The sequence below is a fragment of the Oncorhynchus kisutch genome, unplaced genomic scaffold (assembly GCF_002021735.2).
Source record: "Oncorhynchus kisutch isolate 150728-3 unplaced genomic scaffold, Okis_V2 Okis03b-Okis08b_hom, whole genome shotgun sequence".
Taxonomy (NCBI): Eukaryota; Metazoa; Chordata; class Actinopteri; order Salmoniformes; family Salmonidae; genus Oncorhynchus; species Oncorhynchus kisutch.
In genome coordinates, this window is record NW_022261980.1 from 6,242,277 (window position 1) to 6,261,645 (window position 19,369).

Genomic DNA, 19,369 nt, shown 5'->3' on the forward strand with positions numbered 1-19,369 from the left:
CAGCCAGGTCACCAGCCAGGTCACCAGCCAGGTCACCAGCCAGGTCCCCAGCCAGGTCACCAGCCAGGTCACCAGCCAGGTCACCAGCCAGGTCCCCAGCCAGGTCACCAGCCAGGTCACCAGCCAGGTCCCCAGCCAGGTCACCCACCAGGTCCCCAGCCAGGTCCCCAGCCAGGTCACCCACCAGGTCCCCAGCCAGGTCACCAGCCAGGTCACCAGCCAGGTCCCCAGCCAGGTCACCAGCCAGGTCCCCAGCCAGGTCACCAGCCAGGTCACCAGCCAGGTCCCCAGCCAGGTCACCCGCCAGGTCCCCAGCCAGGTCCCCAGCCAGGTCCCCAGCCAGGTCACCAGCCAGGTCACCAGCCAGGTCCCCAGCCAGGTCACCAGCCAGGTCCCCAGCCAGGTCACCAGCCAGGTCCCCAGCCAGGTCACCAGCCAGGTCACCAGCCAGGTCATCAGCCAGGTCACCCGCCAGGTCCCCAGCCAGGTCACCCGCCAGGTCACCCGCCAGGTCACCAGCCAGGTCCATCCATGTCTGAGGATGTCGGGAGATGACGTGGAAACTGGCTTCTAGGGGCAACAGTGAGCGATGTTACCCTCAAGTAGATTTGGGTTTTCCTTCAGCTTTGTGGATGGGGATGGTAGATGGGCATAAGCACCTCCCTCTGATTCCAAAGGTTGCAAGTTCAAATCCAGCAGAAGAAAGATATTTTAAATATTTTTGTTTTAAGCCTATCCCAAACCATAAGCCTTGTCGTGAGACTGTGAGAGCTGGTAGCATTGTCCACCTTGACCAAAGGCTTTAAACAGAGTCTTCAAATTCAGTCTCAGAATACTGACACATTCCAGCAGCAGAAACCCAATCTTTCTGTCAGTCCCTGGAGAGACTCCACAAGACAGGCTTCAAAGGACAGGAAAGATTGCTTGGCTCTCCTCTTCAAAATCACATCCCTGCCCTCTTTCTCTTGCTCTCTTTCCCTCTCTCTCTTTCCATCTCTCTCTCCCTCTCTCTCTCTCTCTCTCTCTCTCTACCCGCTCTCTTTCTCTCTACCCGCTCTCTCTTTCTCTCTCTACCCGCTCCTTTCTCTCTACCAGCTCTCTCATTCACTCTCTGCCCACTCTCTCTCTACCCGCTCTCTCTCTCTCTCTACCCGCTCTCTCTCTACCCACTCTCTCTCTATACCCGTTCTCTCTCTCTACCCGCTCTCTCTTTCTCTCTCTCTCTCTACCCGCTCTCTCTCTACCCGCTCTCTCTCTCTCTACCCGTTCTCTCTCTCTACCCGCTCTCTCTTTCTTTCTCTCTCTCTCTCTCTCTCTCTCTCTCTCTCTCTCTCTCTCTCTCTCTCTCTCTCTCTCTCTCTCTCTCTCTCTCTCTCTCTCTCTCTCTTTCTCTCTACCCGCTCTCTCTTTCTCTCTCTCTCTCTCTCTCTCTCTTTCTCTCTACCCGCTCTCTCTCTCTCTCTACCCGTACTCTCTTTCTCTCTCTCTCTCTCGCTCTCTTTCTCTCTACCCGCTCTCTCTTTCTCTCTACCCGCTCTCTCTTTCTCTCTCTCTCTCTCTCTCTCTTTCTCTCTACTCGCTCTCTCTTTCTCTCTCTCTCTCTCTCTCTCTCTCTCTCTCTCTCTCTCTCTTTCTCTCTACCCGCTCTCTCTTTCTCTCTCTCTCTCTCTCTCTTTCTCTCTACCCGCTCTCTCTCTCTCTCTACCCGTTCTCTCTCTTTTCCTCCATGTTGAAGGCTTCTGATGAAGAATAAGGTTTTCCATCTGTACGCCTTCAGCACCACCAAGGCCTGTTCCATCCCTCTGATTCCCCTGCTCTGCCATCCTCTCTCTCTCTCCCTCCCTCCCAGCCATGCTCTGTCCCAGACCTCCAGCCTCGCTGTGTGCCACTGCCATCTGTGCCCGGCGGGAACCCAGGCTGGAGTGCTCCCTCCCTGGGTATTCTCCCACGTCAGAGCCCTTTGATCTGATCTGATCAACCAGGCATGTCCACAGGGAGGCCTGATGTAATCACCAGCCACCATGGAGGGGAGGGGAGGGGGTAGTCAGGAGAAGCAGGGATATGTGTGTTTGGGGGATTTGGGAATGGTGTCACAGTCCTAAGTCTTGAGCCCTCTAGGGTGCATGTTGCCATCAGTGGTTGCCATGTTGGACAGAAACGATATGGGAATTGAAGTGGGATTGAGGCGAGGGGAGGATGCGGGGGTTGCCAAAAATGTGGTCCCCAGTCAGTGCTTCTCATGCTTCTCCTTCTCATCCCTCTTCCAGAGAAGCAGGCTGCTGTTTGTTTTGCCTACTGCTCTCACTCAAAGGGAAATATTCATTAGGTTCCTCTTCCTCGGCGTGCAGATGGAACCCGTGTGTGTGTGTGTGTGTGTGTGTGTGTGTGTGTGTGTGTGTGTGTGTGTGTGTGTGTGTGTGTGTGTGTGTGTGTGTGTGTGTGTGTGTGTGTGTGTGTGTGTGTGTGTGTGTGTGTGTGAGAGAGAGTGTGTAAGGCCACAGCTAAAACTCATTCCTCAGCCTATTTTCCAATCTGAGGAGCACTGCCTGCAAATAGCAGCTGTGTTATGGACCAACAGACTACATTAGGGCATTGTGATAAGGCGTCTGGGCCAGGCGGGGGCTGGTGCATTAGTTGGTAAGTAATGTTTGGCCTTAAGCCCTGCCATGCTTTATTGTGATGTAATATGAGAGAGAAATGAGAGTTAGAATCATTCTGAGGACTATTGAGAGAGGGGAATGCATCACCATCAATCATGTGAAATCACTAATTCTGGTGAAATGGGGAATTTAGTATTATTTTCTCCATTATTTATCTCTCTCTCTTAAGAAGCCTGTAGAGTATGTAATATAAGGTTTAGAAATGTTGCATTAGAAAACTTCCTTGGTTTCTTTAGAATGTTTATTTCCAATGTACAGGGCAGTGTTAAGTATGTCCTTAATGTATGTTGTATGCACAACTTTCTCTGCCAGCTTGACTATCAAGTCAACCCTTCCTTGAGCCATTTTGTGTACCAATTTCCACCCTACTGTTTCAAAGGGCAGTCTCTTTATTTTGGATAGATAGTTCATTTTGCCCCCCTTGAAAAGGCCAAAGTGAGTCTCTCTGTCTCTCTCAGGGGCCATGAACCAGATGGAGTGTCAGAACTCTCGGACATTGAGTTCCATTCAGAAGGTGCATTGTGGGTAGAGGAAAGTAAAGGACAGGCCTGAATACTGGTGTCAGAACTCTGGGACATTGAGTTCCATTCAGAGGGTGCATTGTGGATAGAGGAAAGTAAAGGACAGGCCTGAATAACAGTGTCAGAACTCTGGGACATTGAGTTCCATTCAGAGGGTGCAGTGTGAGTAGAGGAAAGTAAAGGACAGGCCTGAATAACAGTGAAAGATTTTGGTCCATCCGTCCATCTCTCCGACAGACCCAGACCGTCATTGTGACCCGTAAATGTCCCAGGAGGCATTGCAGCTCGTCCAGGTCACCTCCAGGATTTCCGTTCCTGTCTCATGGCGGTTTCTGTCAATACGCTCTCAGCAATAGCCATCACTCCTCCGCAATCTCTGCTCCCTCCTCCGTCCATCCCTGTTTTCCTCCCTCTATCCTATTCTCCTCACTCTTCAATCTTCATCACTGCTCTCCTGACTTATCGATCTTCTCTTTCCCCCTGTCCTCCATGTACCACTCTATCTTCTAAAACGCACTCCCCCATATCTCTCAGTCTCAATCCCTCTCGCTCCCGCTCTCCCCCTCCCTCCATCTTTCTCTCTCTCTCTGTGGTCAGAGTCTCTGCTCTCTGACAAGGTCGAAGCCCCAGCATTGCCTGGAGCTCCTTAAGGTCCGTAAATGGAGATTTAATGTAATTGAGTGGTGCAGTAATAGAATCTATGAGGGCTGATCTCGTTAGTATGGGATGGAGGGGAACATCATACCACAGGGCTGGCCTGGACGTGGGTGGTGGGTCGCTGGTGGTTGTGTTGCAGGATGTGGGTGGATGTTTGGTAGGTGGTGTGACAGGGCAGGGGACAGGAACCAAGGAGGTGGTGGGTGGTTGGTAGGTGGTGTAGTAGGGCAGGGCAGGGTACAGGAACCAAGGAGGTGGTGGGTGGTTGGTTGGTAGGTGGAGTGGTAGGGCAGGGTACAGGAACCAAGGAGGTAGTGGGTGGTTGGTAGGTGGTGTGGTAGGACAGGGCAGGGTACAGGAACCAAGGAGGTGGTGGGTGGTTGGTAGGTGGAGTGGTAGGGCAGGGTACAGGAACCAAGGAGGTGGTGGGTGGTTGGTAGGTGGTGTGGAATTGCAGGGTACAGGAACCAAGGAGGTGGTGGGTGGTTGGTAGGTGGTGTGGTAGGGCAGGGTACAGGAACCAAGGAGGTAGTGGGTGGTTGGTAGGTGGTGTGGTAGGGCAGGGTACAGGAACCAAGGAGGTGGTGGGTGGTTGGTAGGTGGTGTCGTAGGGCAGGGTACAGGAACCAAGGAGGTGGTGGGTGGTTGGTAGGTGGTGTGGTAGGGCAGGGTACAGGAACCAAGGAGGTGGTGGGTGGGTGGTTGGTAGGTGGTGTGGTAGGGCAGGGTACAGGAACCAATGAGGTAGTAGGTGGTTGGTAGGTGGTGTGGTAGGGCAGGGCAGGGTACAGGAACCAAGGAGGTGGTGGGTGGTTGCTAGGTGGTGTGGTAGGGCAGGGTACAGGAACCAAGGAGGTAGTGGGTGGTTGGTAGGTGGTGTGGTAGGGCAGGGCAGGGTACAGGATCCAAGGAGGTGGTGGGTGGTTTGGTAGGTGGTGTGGTAAGGGCAGGGTACAGGAACCAAGGAGGTGGTGGGTGGTTGGTAGGTGGTGTGGTAGGCCAGGGTACAGGAACCAAGGAGGTGGTGGGTGGTTGGTAGGTGGTGTGGTAGGGCAGGGTACAGGAACAAGGAGGGTGGTGGGTGGTTGGTAGGTGGTGTGGTAGGGCAGGGTAACAGGAACCAAGGAGGTGGTGGGTGGTTGGTAGGTGGTGTGGTAGGGCAGGGTACAGGAACCAAGGAGGTGGTGGGTGGTGTGGTAGGTGGTGTAGTAGGGCAGGGTACAGGAACCAAGGAGGTGGTGGGTGGTTTGGTAGGTGGTGTGGTAGGGCAGGGTAACAGGAAACCAAGGAGGTGGTGGGTGGGTGGTTGGTAGGTGGTGTAGTAGGGCAGGGTACAGGAACCAAGAAGGTGATGGGTGGTTGGTAGGTGGTGTGGTAGGGCAGGGTACAGAAACCAAGGAGGTGGTGGGTGGGTGGTTGGTAGGTGGTGTCGTAGGGCAGGGTACAGGAACCAAGGAGGTAGTGGGTGGTTGGTAGGTGGTGTGGTAGGGCAGGGCAGGGTACAGGAACCAAGGAGGTAGTGGGTGGTTGGTAGGTGGTGTGGTAGGGCAGGGTACAGGAACCAAGGAGGTGGTGGGTGGTTGGTAGGTAGTGTGGTAGGGCAGGGTACGGAAACCAAGGAGGTGGTGGGTGGGTGGTTGGTAGGTGGTGTGGTAGGGCAGGGTACAGGAACCAAGGAGGTAGTGGGTGGTTTGGTAGGTGGTGTGGTAGGGCAGGGCAGGGTACAGGAACCAAGGAGGTGGTGGGTGGTTGGTAGGTGGTGTGGTAGGGCAGGGCAGGGCAGGGTACAGGAACCAAGGAGGTAGTGGGTGGTTGGTAGGTGGTGTGGTAGGGCAGGGTACAGGAACCAAGGAGGTGGTGGGTGGTTGGTAGGTGGTGTAGTAGGGTAGGGCAGGGTACAGGAACCAAGGAGGTGGGTGGGTGGTTGGTAGATGGTGTGACAGGGCAGGGTACAGGAACCAAGGAGGTGGTGGGTGACACAATCCTGGAGGGATTGTTATTTGACATTCTGTAAAAGACAAGGTTGGCGTTCAATTAAATTCATACGTTTACATTGCTAAAACAAGTGAAGTAGATAATAAACAAAAGTGAAATAAACAATACAAATGGACAGTAAACATAACACTCACTGAAGTTCCAAAAGAATAAAGACATTTCAAATGTCACATTATGGACATATATACTGTCGTGTCTTTGGCTATGCCAGATTAAGTGATATGACATGCTATTCTATAAAATCCTTTCTCTGTAATTAATATTACCTGATTGAGCTAATCATGTAAATGTAATTAACTAGAGAGTCGGAGCACCACGAAATAATATTTATAAAGCTGTTATCTTCTGAATAAACTCTTAAAGACCTTGTAATATTTTACATCAATAGCAGTCAATATTAATCGTCACCTTAATTCAGTCTCATCTGAAAGTTGTAAATTCTTGGTTATCTTCACGAACCCTGGCTAACAAGTTGAATCAGCAATACAACATTGGGTTTCATTATTTATTTACTAAATACCTAACTAATCACACAGAATTACATATACACAGAATTAATTATACCTTGATTACAAATTACGTCATTAAGGAAAACGTCCCTAGCGGGCGGAACAGATATGACAGCTGGTTACACAAAAGAAAAGGGGCTGGGTTTGAGTGAAAGAGCGGGAAGACTGAGGAACAAAGGGCGAAGCTGTGCTATCGTAAATACAGTATCTTATGCATTCTAAATTACCGCCCATTTGGAAAAGGAAAATGCAATAAATATTTTCTCTGAGCTGCGCTTCGCTAGGTTGGTGGTAGATGGAAGGCCGTGTTGCCAAACCTTTGAAGAATGTCTCTGGTGGTCAATTGGATATATTGTAGTAACGTCGTTGTGTGGTAGACGGGATACTCTGTCTGTTCTTTCCTAGCCCGCGTTTGCAGCTGCTGTTGCTAACTCAATGGCTAGGAGGTATCACTTCTGTAGTGAATAAGAGTTCAAGTTCATACCATTCGCAACCAAAGCTCACGCTGAGGTTGGCTTAGTTCTGTAGTTGACATGTTAGTCCTTTTAACGCAGAGGCTGCAGACCTCACGTACTTTGAACAGGAGGTTACATTTTCATCAAGGCTTTATATAGTGGAGCGAGTAGGGTGTGTCTGAAAAGTTTTATAACCCATGTCTCTTCACAGGGGCGGGCCACTGATTGAGCAGAGCCCTAACCTTATGAAACCCCAAATCTCTCATTTGGAAGCTAAAATTACATTTAATCTCTTGACCAATAATTTTATAGTCAAACATTTAAATTGAACAACAATTCCATGTGAATCCAATAACTCTGATGTGTAGACTTTCCACTGTAGAGTTTATGTCATCCTATCATTGAGGAGAATGTCTCAGATGACAACCGAACTGACATCATATTCATTAAGTGCCACCGCATATGTTCAATTGGTCGGATAACCAGACTATAGTTAATTTCCCCCCACCTTCTGATGTTCCCAGAATCTCTATGTTAACCAAGGGGTTTTCAAATTTCACATCAGTAGGGAAGAGAGAGGAAAAAGGGGGGAAGAGGTATTTATGACTGTCATAAACCTTCCCCCAGACCAACATCATTACAATACAGTGTTGTTATGATGTACAAATGGTTAGTACAAAAGTACAAAAGGGAAACTAAATCCACATAAATATGGGTTGTATTTACAATGGTTCTTCACTGGTTGCCCTTTTCTTGTGGCAGCAGGTCACAAATCTTGCTGCTTTGACGGCACACTGTGGTATTTCACCCGATAGATATGGGAGTTTATCAAAATTGGGTTTGTTTTTTAATTCTTTGTGGATCTATGTAATCTTAGGGAAATATGTGTCTCTAATGCAGTATGGTCATACATTTGGCAGGAGGTTAGGAAGTGCAGCTCAGTTTCCACCTCATTTTGTCGTCAGTGTGCACATAGCTTGTCTTCTCTTGAGCAAGGCTATAGCAATAGCAAGGCTATGCTCACTGAGTCTGTACATAGTCAAAGCATTCCTTAAGTTTGGGTCAGTCATAGTGGTCAAGTACTCTGCCACTGTGTGCTCTCTGTTTAGGACCAAATAGCATTCTAGTTTGCTCAGTTTTTTTGTGAATTCCTTCCAATGTGTCAAGTAATTATCTTTTTGTTTTCTCATAATTTGGTTGGGTCTAATTGTGTTGCTGTCCTGGGGCTCTGTGGGGTCTGTTTGTGTTTCTGAACAGAGCCCCAGGACCAGCTTTCTTAGTGGACTCTTCTCCAGGTTCATCTCTCTGTAGGTGATGGCTTTGTTATGGAAGGTTTGGGAATCGCTTCCTTTTAGGTGGTTGTAGAATTTAACGTCTCTTTTCTGGATTTTGATCATTTGCAGGGTGTCGGCCTAATTATTCTGCATGCATTATTTGGTGTTCTACGTTGTACACTGAGGATATTTTTGTAGAATTCTGCATGCAGTCTCAATTTTGTGTTTGTCCCATTTTGTGAATTCTTGGTTGGTGAGTGGACCCCAGACCTCACAACCATAAAGGGCAATGGGTTCTATAACTGATTCAAGTATTTTTAGCCAGATCCTAATTGGTATGTTGAATTTTATGTTCCTTTTGATGGCATAGTATGCCCTTCTTGTCTCTCAGATCATTCACAGCTTTGTGGAAGTTACCTGTGGCGCTGATGTTTAGGCCAAGGTATGCATAGTTTTTTGTGTGCTCTAGGGCAACGGTGTCTAGATGGAATTTGTATTTGTGGTAACTTTTTTGGAACACCATTAATTTGGTCTTACTGAGATTTACTGTCAGGGCCCAGGTCTGGCAGAATCTGTGCAGAAGATCTAGGTGCTGCTGTAGGCCCTCCTTGGTTGGTGACAGAAGCACCATATCATCAACAAACAGTAGACATTTGATAAAGGAATTAAATTGCTCTGTGTTTTAATACCCAATTAAAATGAAACACTCTGTCAATTCATAAGGATTTGTAATTCCCTTATTCTATAATAATGGACAGAGCCCAGTCTTAAAGTCAAACAGCAGAGTTTATTCACGAGAGTACTCCATACGATACAGTTTACAACAGGTTATAAACTGAAAATGACTTCATTAGTTCCAGCACCAACCCGTTCCATCTCCGTTCCAGTACAAAGGCTGTATCTCAAGCCTTCCCGCATCTGTCTCCCTACCAATTTAATATAATTTACGAGTCAAGGTTTTCTCGTGTAGATAAGCATTCTAGCCAGTCTGATTCATTTGTACCAAGGAACAGACAGTCATTGTTCTAACTCTTGACCACATTCACACACATTATATTCAGTACTGGGATCAAGAAAGAAAACTCATACATTTACAGCAACATAATAGTATTCTGATTAGTAAATATATAGTAACATAATAGTATTCTGATTAGTAAATATATAGTAACATAATAGTATTCTGATTAGTCAGTCCTGATTGTAATGCATACATAATTAGTCATCATTGATAAAAATTCCCTTAACAACATTTGACGTCAGATTCTAGTAGGGTGAGGCCGGGTGCTGCAGACTGTTCTAGTGCCCTCGCCAATTTGTTGATATATATGTTGAAGATGGTGGGGCTCAAGCGGCATCCCTGTCTCATCCCACGGCTCTGTGGAAAGAAATGTGTGTGTTTTTTATCCATTTTAACTGCAGACTTGTTGTTTGTGTTCATGGATTTTATAATGTTGTATGTTTTCGAACAACACTACTTTCCATCAATTTGTATAGCAGACCCTCATGCCAAATTGAGTCAAAGGCTTTTTTGAAATCAACAAAGCATGAGAAGACTTTGCCTTTGTTTTGGTCTGTTTGTTTGTTAATTAGGGTGTGCAGGGTGAGTATGTTGTCTGTCATATGATAATTTGGTGTAAAGCCAATTTGACATTTGCTCAGTACATTGTTTTCTCTGAGTAAATGTACAAGTCTGTTGTTTATAATGCAGAGGATTCTCCCAAGGTTGCTGTTGGAGCATATCCCATGGGAGTTATTGGAGTTAATATTGTCTCCACTTTTGTGGATTGGGGTGATCAGTCCTTGGTTCCACATATTGGGGAAGATGCCAGAGCTGAGGATGATGTTAAAGAGTTTAAATTTAGCCAATTGGAATGTGTGGTCTGTATATTTTATAACATTGAGAATACCATCAACCCCCAGGCCTTTTTGGGTTGGATGTTTTTTATTTTGTCCTGCAGTTCATTCAAGGTAATTGGAGAATCCAGTGGGTTCTGGTCTTTAATAGCTGATTCTAAGATTTGTATTTGATCATGTATATGTTTTTGTTGTTTGTTCTTTGTTATAGAGCCAAAAAGATTAGAGAAGTGGTTTAGCCATACATCTCCATTCTGGATAGATAACTCTTTGCGTTGTTGTTTGTTTTCCAAGTTTTCCAGAAGTGGTTGTTTTTGTTTTCCAATTTTCCCAGAAGTCGTTAGATTCTATGGATTCTTCCATTACATTGAGATAATTTCTTACGAGCTGTTCCTTCTTTTTCCTTACTGTATTTCTGTATTGTTTTAGTGATTCACCATAGCTGTCACGATCATCGTAATGATGAGACCAAGGAACAGCATGAATAGAGTTCCACATATTTTTTATGAACTGAAACTCACCAAAACAAAACAACAACCCAACAACCGACCGACCGACCGATCGATCGATCGACCGATCGACCGACCGACCGACCGACCAAACGAAATGTGAAGCTACTGTTGTGCACTCAGGCAACTAAGTGTAGACAAGATCCCACACCAGAAAGTGGGAAAAAGGGCTGCCTAAATATGATCCCCAATCAGAGACAACGATAAACAGCTGTCTCTGATTGGGAACCATATCAGGCCAACATAGACATACAAAACCCCTAGACATACAAAAAAACCTAGACATACAAAAAACTAGAGTACCCACCCTAGTCACACCCTGACCTAACCAAAATATATAGAAAACAGAGATATCTAAGGTCAGGGCATGACAATAGCGAAGGAGTAGGCTGAGATTTTCTGGGTTTCTATGTTTTTGGTTGGACAGTTTTCTCAATTTCTTTCTTAGGTTTTTGCAAACCATTTGTCATTGTTGTTCATTTTCTTTAGTTTTCTGTTTGAAATTCTTAGATTTGATTGGGAAGCTGAGGTGAAATATGCTGTTTAGATTTTCTACTGCCAAGTTTTTTACCTTCACTATTACAGTGGAATGTTTTGTCCAGGAAGTTGTTTAAAAGGGATTGAATTTGTTGTTGGCTAATTGTTTTTTGGTAGGTTTCCACACCACAGTCCTACCATCTATAGCATTTCTTAATATTACTCAGTTCCTTTGGCTTTGATGTCTCATGATTGAGTATTGCTCTGTTCAAGTAGACTGATTTTGCTGTGATCTGATAGGGGTGTCAGTGGGTTGACTGTGAACGCTCTGAGAGACACTGGGTTGAGGTCAGTGATAAAGTAGTCTACAGTGCTACTGCCAAGAGATGAGCTATAGGTGTACCTACCATAGCAGTCCCCTCGAAGCCTACCATTGACTATGTACATACCCAACGTGCGACAGAGCTGCAGGAGTTGTGACCCGTTTTTGTTGGTTATGTTGTCATAGTTGTGCTTAGGGGGGCATATGGGGGAGGGAATGCTGTCACCTTTAGGCAGGTGTTTGTCCCCCTGTGTGCTGAGGGTGTCAGGTTCTTGTCCGGTTCTGGCATTTAGGTCGCCACAGACTAGTCCATGTCCCTGGGCCTGGAAATGATTGATTTCCCCCTCTAGGATGGAGAAGCTGTCTTCATTAAAGTATGGGGATTCTAGTGGGGGGATATAGCCAGATGTAAAATTTTCCTGTTTTGATTAATTTAATTAAGTGAATTAGGTCTGCTCTATACCAAATTAGCTTACCCCCTAAGTCCCTTCTCTGTTTCACACCTGGTAGTTTGGATGGATCTACCAGCTCTCTGTAACCTAGAGGGCAACCAGTGGGTCAGTCTCCTCTGTACCAGGTTTCTTGTAGGATGACAATGTCTGTATTTCTGATTTTTTGGAAAAGGCAGGTTCCTGCTCTGAGGCCAAAGGTAGATGACCTCAGGCCTTGGATATTCCAGGATGAGATAGTTTCTCTCTCTCTCTCTCTCTCTCTCTCTCTCTCTCTCTCTCTCTCTCTCTCTCTAACCACTCTCTCTGTCTCTCTCTCTCTCTAACCACTCTCTCTAACCACTCTCTCTGTCTCTCTCTCTCTCTCTCTCTCTCGCCGCTCTCTCTCTCCCCCCTCTCTCTGTCTCTCTCCCCCCCTCTCTCTCTCCCCCCCTCTCTTCCCCCCCTCTCTTTCTACCCCCCCCCCTCTCTCTCTTTCCCCCGCTCTCTCTCCCCCCCCTCTCTCTTTCTGTCTCACCCCCCCCTCTCTCTCAATACTAATGGTTTTCTCTAAGTACCAGAGGACAATATGAGATGAGTCTGATAGCAACATTGTTATGAGGATGACTGTTAGAAGCCGACAGAAAAGGACTTCAAAGCCTAAGAGCACTGCCATTTACTGCAATGAAAACACTTTAGTTACATACAGTACTTCTGAACAGCTACTTCATTTACTCTTGACATTCATATTGTGTCAAATTCACCAGGAACATGACACTGCTCTCTCCTTCTAACCCATATTCAATCTCTGAGGAGGGTCGAACGACAACGGATATACTGGAATTGATGACCCTCCTTTTCCCCCTTAGGATACCTTAGGAAACATACGTCCCCCTCTTGCCCCTCTCTCAGTCCCTCCCCAAACCATCTCTGTCCCCTGTAGTTCCTAGTCTCAGGATGGATCATCCCTGGTCTCTCCATCAGTGATGACCTTCAGTGGGGTCCCGGCATGGAGGAGCCAGACAGGGCAGGGCTAAGGCAAGGGCACAGCAGCAGAGGATCTATCAAACAAACCTCCTCACAGAGCCACACAGGGATACATCAAACTCCACTACACTAGCAGGTCAGTGCTGCAGATGTTATATTTACAGTACCATCCCTTTTAGTACACACACACACACACACACACACACACACACACACACACACACACACACACACACACACACACACACACACACACACACCACACACACACACACACACACACACACACACACACACACACACACACACACACACACACACACACACACACACACACACACACACACACACACACACACACAGATACAGTCCACCACCCCAGCACAGATCCTCAGACACTCTCCCTCTGTTCTCCCTCTAAGAGTGTTACTGTGTTAGCCTCTCAGTCCAACCTGCATTTGATAAAGTTCCCCTGACACCCCGGATGATTAATGACAGTTAGCAGAATGGAATCAAGGTTAAGCAAGACAGGGAGCCATGAGCCTTGACAGGCAGGGCGGTCAGAGGGGAGTGGAGGAGGTAGGAGGTGGGGAGATTTGGATGGAGGTTGGGGGCTGAGGTAAATAACTTCTTTACAGAAATATATGGTGGGCCCCTCCTCTCTTCCCTCTCCACCATGCCCAGTAATTACTCGCCCCAGCCCTCTGTAATAATTCCTATTACAAGCAGAACGGAAGACTCAGTAACTCACCACGCTGGACAAGGTGAAGGCAAGGCCACGGAGCAGCGGATCAATATTTCATTTAGTCACCCCGCTCCGCAATCCCGGGCTTGGATCAAATTCACCCACGGAGGCCGATGGAGGAAGAGGGAGGGAGGGAAAATAAAAGAAACAAGGTCCAAGTAAAACAACGACACAAGACCTCTAATTTCCTCAGGGTTTTGGAAGCATAAAAGGGAGTGAGGAAGAGGGGAATTGTATGTGCATGTTTGTGTGTGTGTGTGTCCTCTCAAGGTCGTTGATTACACAACAATGTCAGAAGACAAAACCCAACAAAGACCAATTTGAGGTCCATTACCTATCAACATCTCTCAAGGACACGACAACTCAAATGTGTCTCCACCATATCAGAGGAGGAAAACACTGGTCCTCATACTTCCTCCGAACTTTCTCACAGACAGGTGGGCCTGTCTAATCTTCTCTCCTCCCTGTCCTCCCTCCGTCTCTCCCTTCTTCCAGTGAAGGGATCTGTACCAGCTGTGAGATGAATAGACTGTTGTGTTGATGTGGAATCCATTCCAGACACTCAGCTGTAATGTCTGTATACTGTAGGCCAAGGTCTGTAACATACTATACAGTGGGAGGTGTATATATTTATATGAACTCATGTATATAAATGGCTGTGATTCTTCATTGATCAGTGGTGGACAGGGTCAATGCAGGTGTTTAGTCTAAGCCTCAGCCTGTGTGAGACCTGAGTGTCTGCCATCGCTGGGAAGACAACCAGAGCTAATGGAGGCAGTAGTGTGTTTGTGGTCATCGAGTGGAATGAGTCAGTAGGTTGACGTATTGAACGTCATGCTGTACACAGCGTGTTCTGTTTCATTCTCTCAGTGTCAACAATAAAGGTCAATGTAAATTGTGGAAAGAAAGAATTGCAAAAAAATGATAAAAAACGTGAATGTGAGGTTGCAGCAACATTTTCATTCCATTCCGAGTTACAAAAAAAATGTTATCTTTCTTTCGTTCTCATACATAGATTATTGCCATGAAAAACTTCTGCAGACAAAACTATTTTGACTCTATTGAGCTATTTACCCAGCCAGACACAGAGCTATTTACCCAGCCAGACCCAGAGCTATTTATCCAGCCAGACCCAGAGCTATTTATCCAGCCAGACCCAGAGCTATTTATCCAGCCAGACCCAGAGCTATTTATCCAGCCAGACCGAGAGCTATTTACCCAGCCAGACACAGAGCTATTTACCCAGCCAGACCCAGAGCTATTTACCCAGCCAGACACAGAGCTATTTACCCAGCCAGACCCAGAGCTATTTACCCAGCCAGACACAGAGCTATTTACCCAGCCAGACCCAGAGCTATTTACCCAGCCAGACACAGAGCGTACCCCTCTATCTTTCTCTCTCTAATGAATAGAGCCTGTGTATACTAAACTCTATGTTTATGAAACTCTGATCTTCTCTGATGAAGAGAGACTGTATGTATATGAAACTCTGATCTTCTCTGATGAAGAGAGACTGTATGTATATGAAACTCTGATCTTCTCTGATGAAGAGAGACTGTATGTATATGAAACTCTGATCTTCTCTGATGAAGAGAGACTATATGTATATGAAACTCTGATCTTCTCTGATGAAGAGAGACTATATGAATATGAAATTCTGGCCTTGGATCCCAAAGCAGCCAAACTTGTACAAAGATTACATAACTTTTTACTGAAAATGTGTAATTTTAATAGTCAAGTGTGTGTGCGTTCCTCTCTCTCTCCACTGAAGTATCTCCCAGATTGTCAACCAGCCAGAACGGTCAGGCCTGTTTCTCCCGGTTTTCTCCCAACCAGATCCGACTCTTCTCCCTCAGCCTGTCTTCCGTTCTGACACTCTCCTGGTTTTCTCCCAACCAGATCCGACTCTTCTCCCTCAGCCTGTCTTCCGTTCTGACACTCTCCTGGTTTTCTCCCAACCAGATCCCACTCTTCTCCCTCAACCTGTCTTCCGTTCTGACTCTCTCCCGGTTGGAAGCTGCCGGGAGCTGACGGGGGCGGGTCGATATACGGTGGTGCTCCCGAATTCCCCAGGCCTCCTGCACAATCGCTTTAAGAGTCCTGTCTGAAAGAGCCAGTCAGATTACCTGGAGAAAGGATGGGAGAAAGAACTCCCTTTGTTGGAGGCAGGAGGGATGGAGGGATGGAGTGGGGGCTGAATGTAATAAATAACAAATTCCCTTCAGCCCTGCAGAACCAAGCTTTGTGTTTAATTGCACTGTATTGATTTTCTCTTTTCTTTCTGTCCCTGAGTTTCAGCGTCGCGTGGCTCCGCTCTCATTTTAAACACAATCAGGAACCTCAAGGTGGACCTGGGAGTCTAATGTCCTTTTGGCTCTCTCCTCCCCCTTTCTTTCTCTCTCTCTCTCTCTCATTCTCTCCATCTTTGTCTTTTTCTCTCTCTCTCTCATTCTCTCCATCTTTGTCTTTTTCTCTCTCTCTCTCTCTCTCTCTCTCTCTCTCTCTCTCTCTCTCTCTCTCTCTCCCCATCTCTCTTTCACACTCCATCTGTCTCTCATATTCTCTCTCTTTCTCCATCTCTCTCAGTCTGTATTCAACCCTTGACTGTTAAGGTTATCTAACAATAACTTCAAATAAACCCAATTCATTTGTGAGGCAGTTCTGTTATGTCAATATAACAACATTTCACCCTTCTAGACATGGCCAGCATAAAGAATAAAACATAAGGGCTTTTTCCATTCATGTGTTTTTGGAAAATGACTTGGGCATGATTGATTTTCAGCTACTTTTTATCTGGTCTTACAGTGTTTATGTTCACAAGAACTTGGCCATTAGAAAAGGCTGTCTTTCTCTGTGTGACCAATTTAAAACTTAATTTGTGAAGATAAGAGGCCTGGAAGATACAAGGAGCCCAGACAACCACACACAAAACATCAATGCATTACCTACAACATGAAAGCATCTCATGAAAAAGCATTACATCCAAGGCTACGACGAGAATTAAAATACTTTCTTTGTTCCGGCGCAAATAGAGAACAACCTCGTTAAACTGTGCGAACGTCAAGCTTCTCTCATAGTTGATTGAGTCTCCTTGAGACAAGACCCACGAAGGAGCCGTCTTATAATTGCATTTCAAACAGCAACCCACAAACCAAGGTCTCCGAGTCACTGTGTTTCTCCGTGTTGGTTGGTTGTCATTATTCTTTATCCTGTACTCTCATAGACACTGTGACACATGGTAATACACAGAGAGAAAAAGTTTCCAAAATACCTCAAAGGGACTTGAAGGTTACCAAAAAAACATACGCATCACTTTTAGGTAGGAGACATTTACTAAGCTGCTTTGCAGTTGACACTCACCTTTTAAATATGTGTGTGAGGTAAATGATGTGTTTGGACTGTACAGCACAACAGTTAAATACCATGGAAACACCTGAATAAACCTCCGTCCAGCAGGCAGTCACACACCTCATACATGTCAACAGTGCATCCATCCCCCCATGCCTTCCCTAAGGACAGAGGTGTATATTTTTCATCGAAAAGGCAATACAATGGAGCGCACCTCCCCTTTAAACGCAGACCTGACATTTCATGCCATTATAGACAATGCACAATATTACTGAATGAATGGCAATTAATCGTTGGTGAAAATGTCAGGAGAATTACAAATCACTGCTGAGGTGGGCATGGTGCAGAGTGGTCACAGATCTCTCTCTCTCTCTCTCTCTCTCCCCGCATCCCTCACACCACTTTCCTTCCTTTCGCTCCTGTCTCTCTCACGCTCTCTCCTCCCTCCATCATTCTCTCCACCTCAGTCGGTCTCTGAGACAGGAGGGCAGCTCATCGTGACAAAGGAAGGATTTCAGGGGATGTCTCCCATTCTAATGGTTCACAGTTGTTTTCCTCCATTCTATACACTGTAGGAAGAGGAGTAAAAAACAGATGTGATGGTTTGATAGTGGTTAAGATCATACCTTTTACATTCATCTGTTGAGAATGTTAACTAACACTGGCAATGGCTTGGTGGCAAACTTGTTACCTGCGCTGGGCTAGTGAACGAGTGTTCAATGACTATTTCATCTATTTTAAGGTTTGGTTAATTAAAGTGCACCCTTACCTCCATTAGATTTAATAAATGAATGAATTAAAAAGGAGAAATACAAAGAGAGAGTGACAGACAGTAGTCATTATTAATTATATACATCTCTCTCTCTCTCCTGTTGGAGTGTGTCTCTCTCTTCACCCAACTGGCCTGGCTACTCTGCTTCTCTCTCCTCATCACATCATCTGCCCCTTACCCTCTATAGGCCACCAGGTCCCCAGACCATCACATCATCTGCCCCTTACCCTCTATAGGCCACCAGGTCCCCAGTCCATCACATCATCTGCCCCTTACCCTCTATAGGCCACCAGGTCCCCAGTCCATCCAGTTAACACAGACAACTCAGGCTTTGACTGGAATTCAATAGATCTCCCCATAAACATTTTAAAGCAGTGCCTTTATTTCCAATCTATTGATCAGGGAAACACTATTCTGGAACCTGGAGGCATGGACCTGTGAGGAGAGTGTGCTTGGTAGAAGAAGGTCTAACAGTACCCAAAACCATTCTGTGTTTTCAAATCAAATCAAATCCAATGTTATTTGTCACATACACATGGTTAGCAGATGTTAATGCGAGTGTAGCGAGAGCCATTGTGCAATAGTTTTACACATCAGCTCCTGGATAGGTTTGTGTGGATACGTTGTGGTACGTTAATGAGATGACACAGAGCACAATGAAAACCAACCTTGGATCCAAGCAACTCTTGGAGGACAATGGATGTTTAATAGAAAAATATTTTGTTTCATTTAGTTGGACTTACAGCCTTGATCCTGGTGAAAAGACACACAGTGAAAATACCTTCTTGTGCTTTTCAGATACATCACCATGGTGATATGGTAGAGGTCAAAACAACCTCTGAAAAAACTTCCCCACCACTACAGCCATTCATTCTGTTAGCAACAGGTTGCTATTGGCTGTGAATGGGGAGGTTCTCCGACACCATCAGCTGTCCATTGGATTCAGAGCTAGTGCAGCTTGGAACAGGAAGAACATCACATTTTAAAGAGGATACACAAATAGTGTCAAAGAACATTTAGAACCTCAAACTTCTCCAGTGCTCTTGCACCAATCAGAGAAATGGAAAATGGAAAAGACAAGCTCCACCTTTGACCCACCAGCCAATGAGAGAGAGGGATAGTCTTCTGCTGCTATCGCTAGGAGAGACACAGATTTCTCATCTCATCAATGTTCCACAGTGAGACTCCAAATCTGCCAGAATTTCTGGGGGCAAATTGAGCGGACACGGTCTTCCCTCTGTCATTAGGCTCGCCGGAAAAAGTTTGCCTGCCTTAGCAACAGTAACCATGTGGTTTGGGACAGCGTGGAATGTCGATTCACTCTGCTCAGAACAGTCTCATTCCATTCATCTGTGTATCTTCCTTTGTCTCCATTTCTCTTAGGTTGTTTGTTAAAACAACATGATTACAGTATAGGATGTTTTTTATCAAGCTATACTGAAAAAGAGTGATGAAAAAAATATGTAATCTGCAATTGGTCAGAAAACATCTGTAAACATCTGAAAGAAGCTGTTTCCTTCTTGTTGGTTAAGCAATTTCCTTGATTGCAATGTATTAACACAAACATACAGTATTTCTCAGTACCAGCAGTGTACTTTTTCTAACGGTCCCATTCTGACCCATTACATCTTAGCTGCTCATTTAACATTTAGCGTTTAACATTTAACATTCAGCATTTAGCATTTAACATTTAGCATTTAGCATTCAGCATTTAGCATTTAGCATTTAACATTTAGCATTTAACATTTTGCATTTAGCATTTAAAATTTAGCATTTAACATTATGCATTTAGCATTTAACATTTAGCATTTGACACTTAACATTTTGCATTTGACATTTAGCATTTAGCATTTCAC

General features: G+C 45.8%; 1 protein-coding gene across 1 annotated transcript in view; it reads right to left on the reverse strand.

Moving 5' to 3' along the window:
* Positions 1-3,897: 3,897 nt before the first annotated feature.
* Positions 3,898-19,369, reverse strand: part of LOC116359569 (extensin-like) — a 23,210-nt gene continuing 7,738 nt past the window's right edge. The window contains exon 2 of the mRNA XM_031812403.1: positions 3,898-5,822. Within this exon, the coding sequence (XP_031668263.1) occupies positions 3,898-5,822 (1,925 nt within the window). The remainder of the gene's footprint in view (positions 5,823-19,369) is intronic.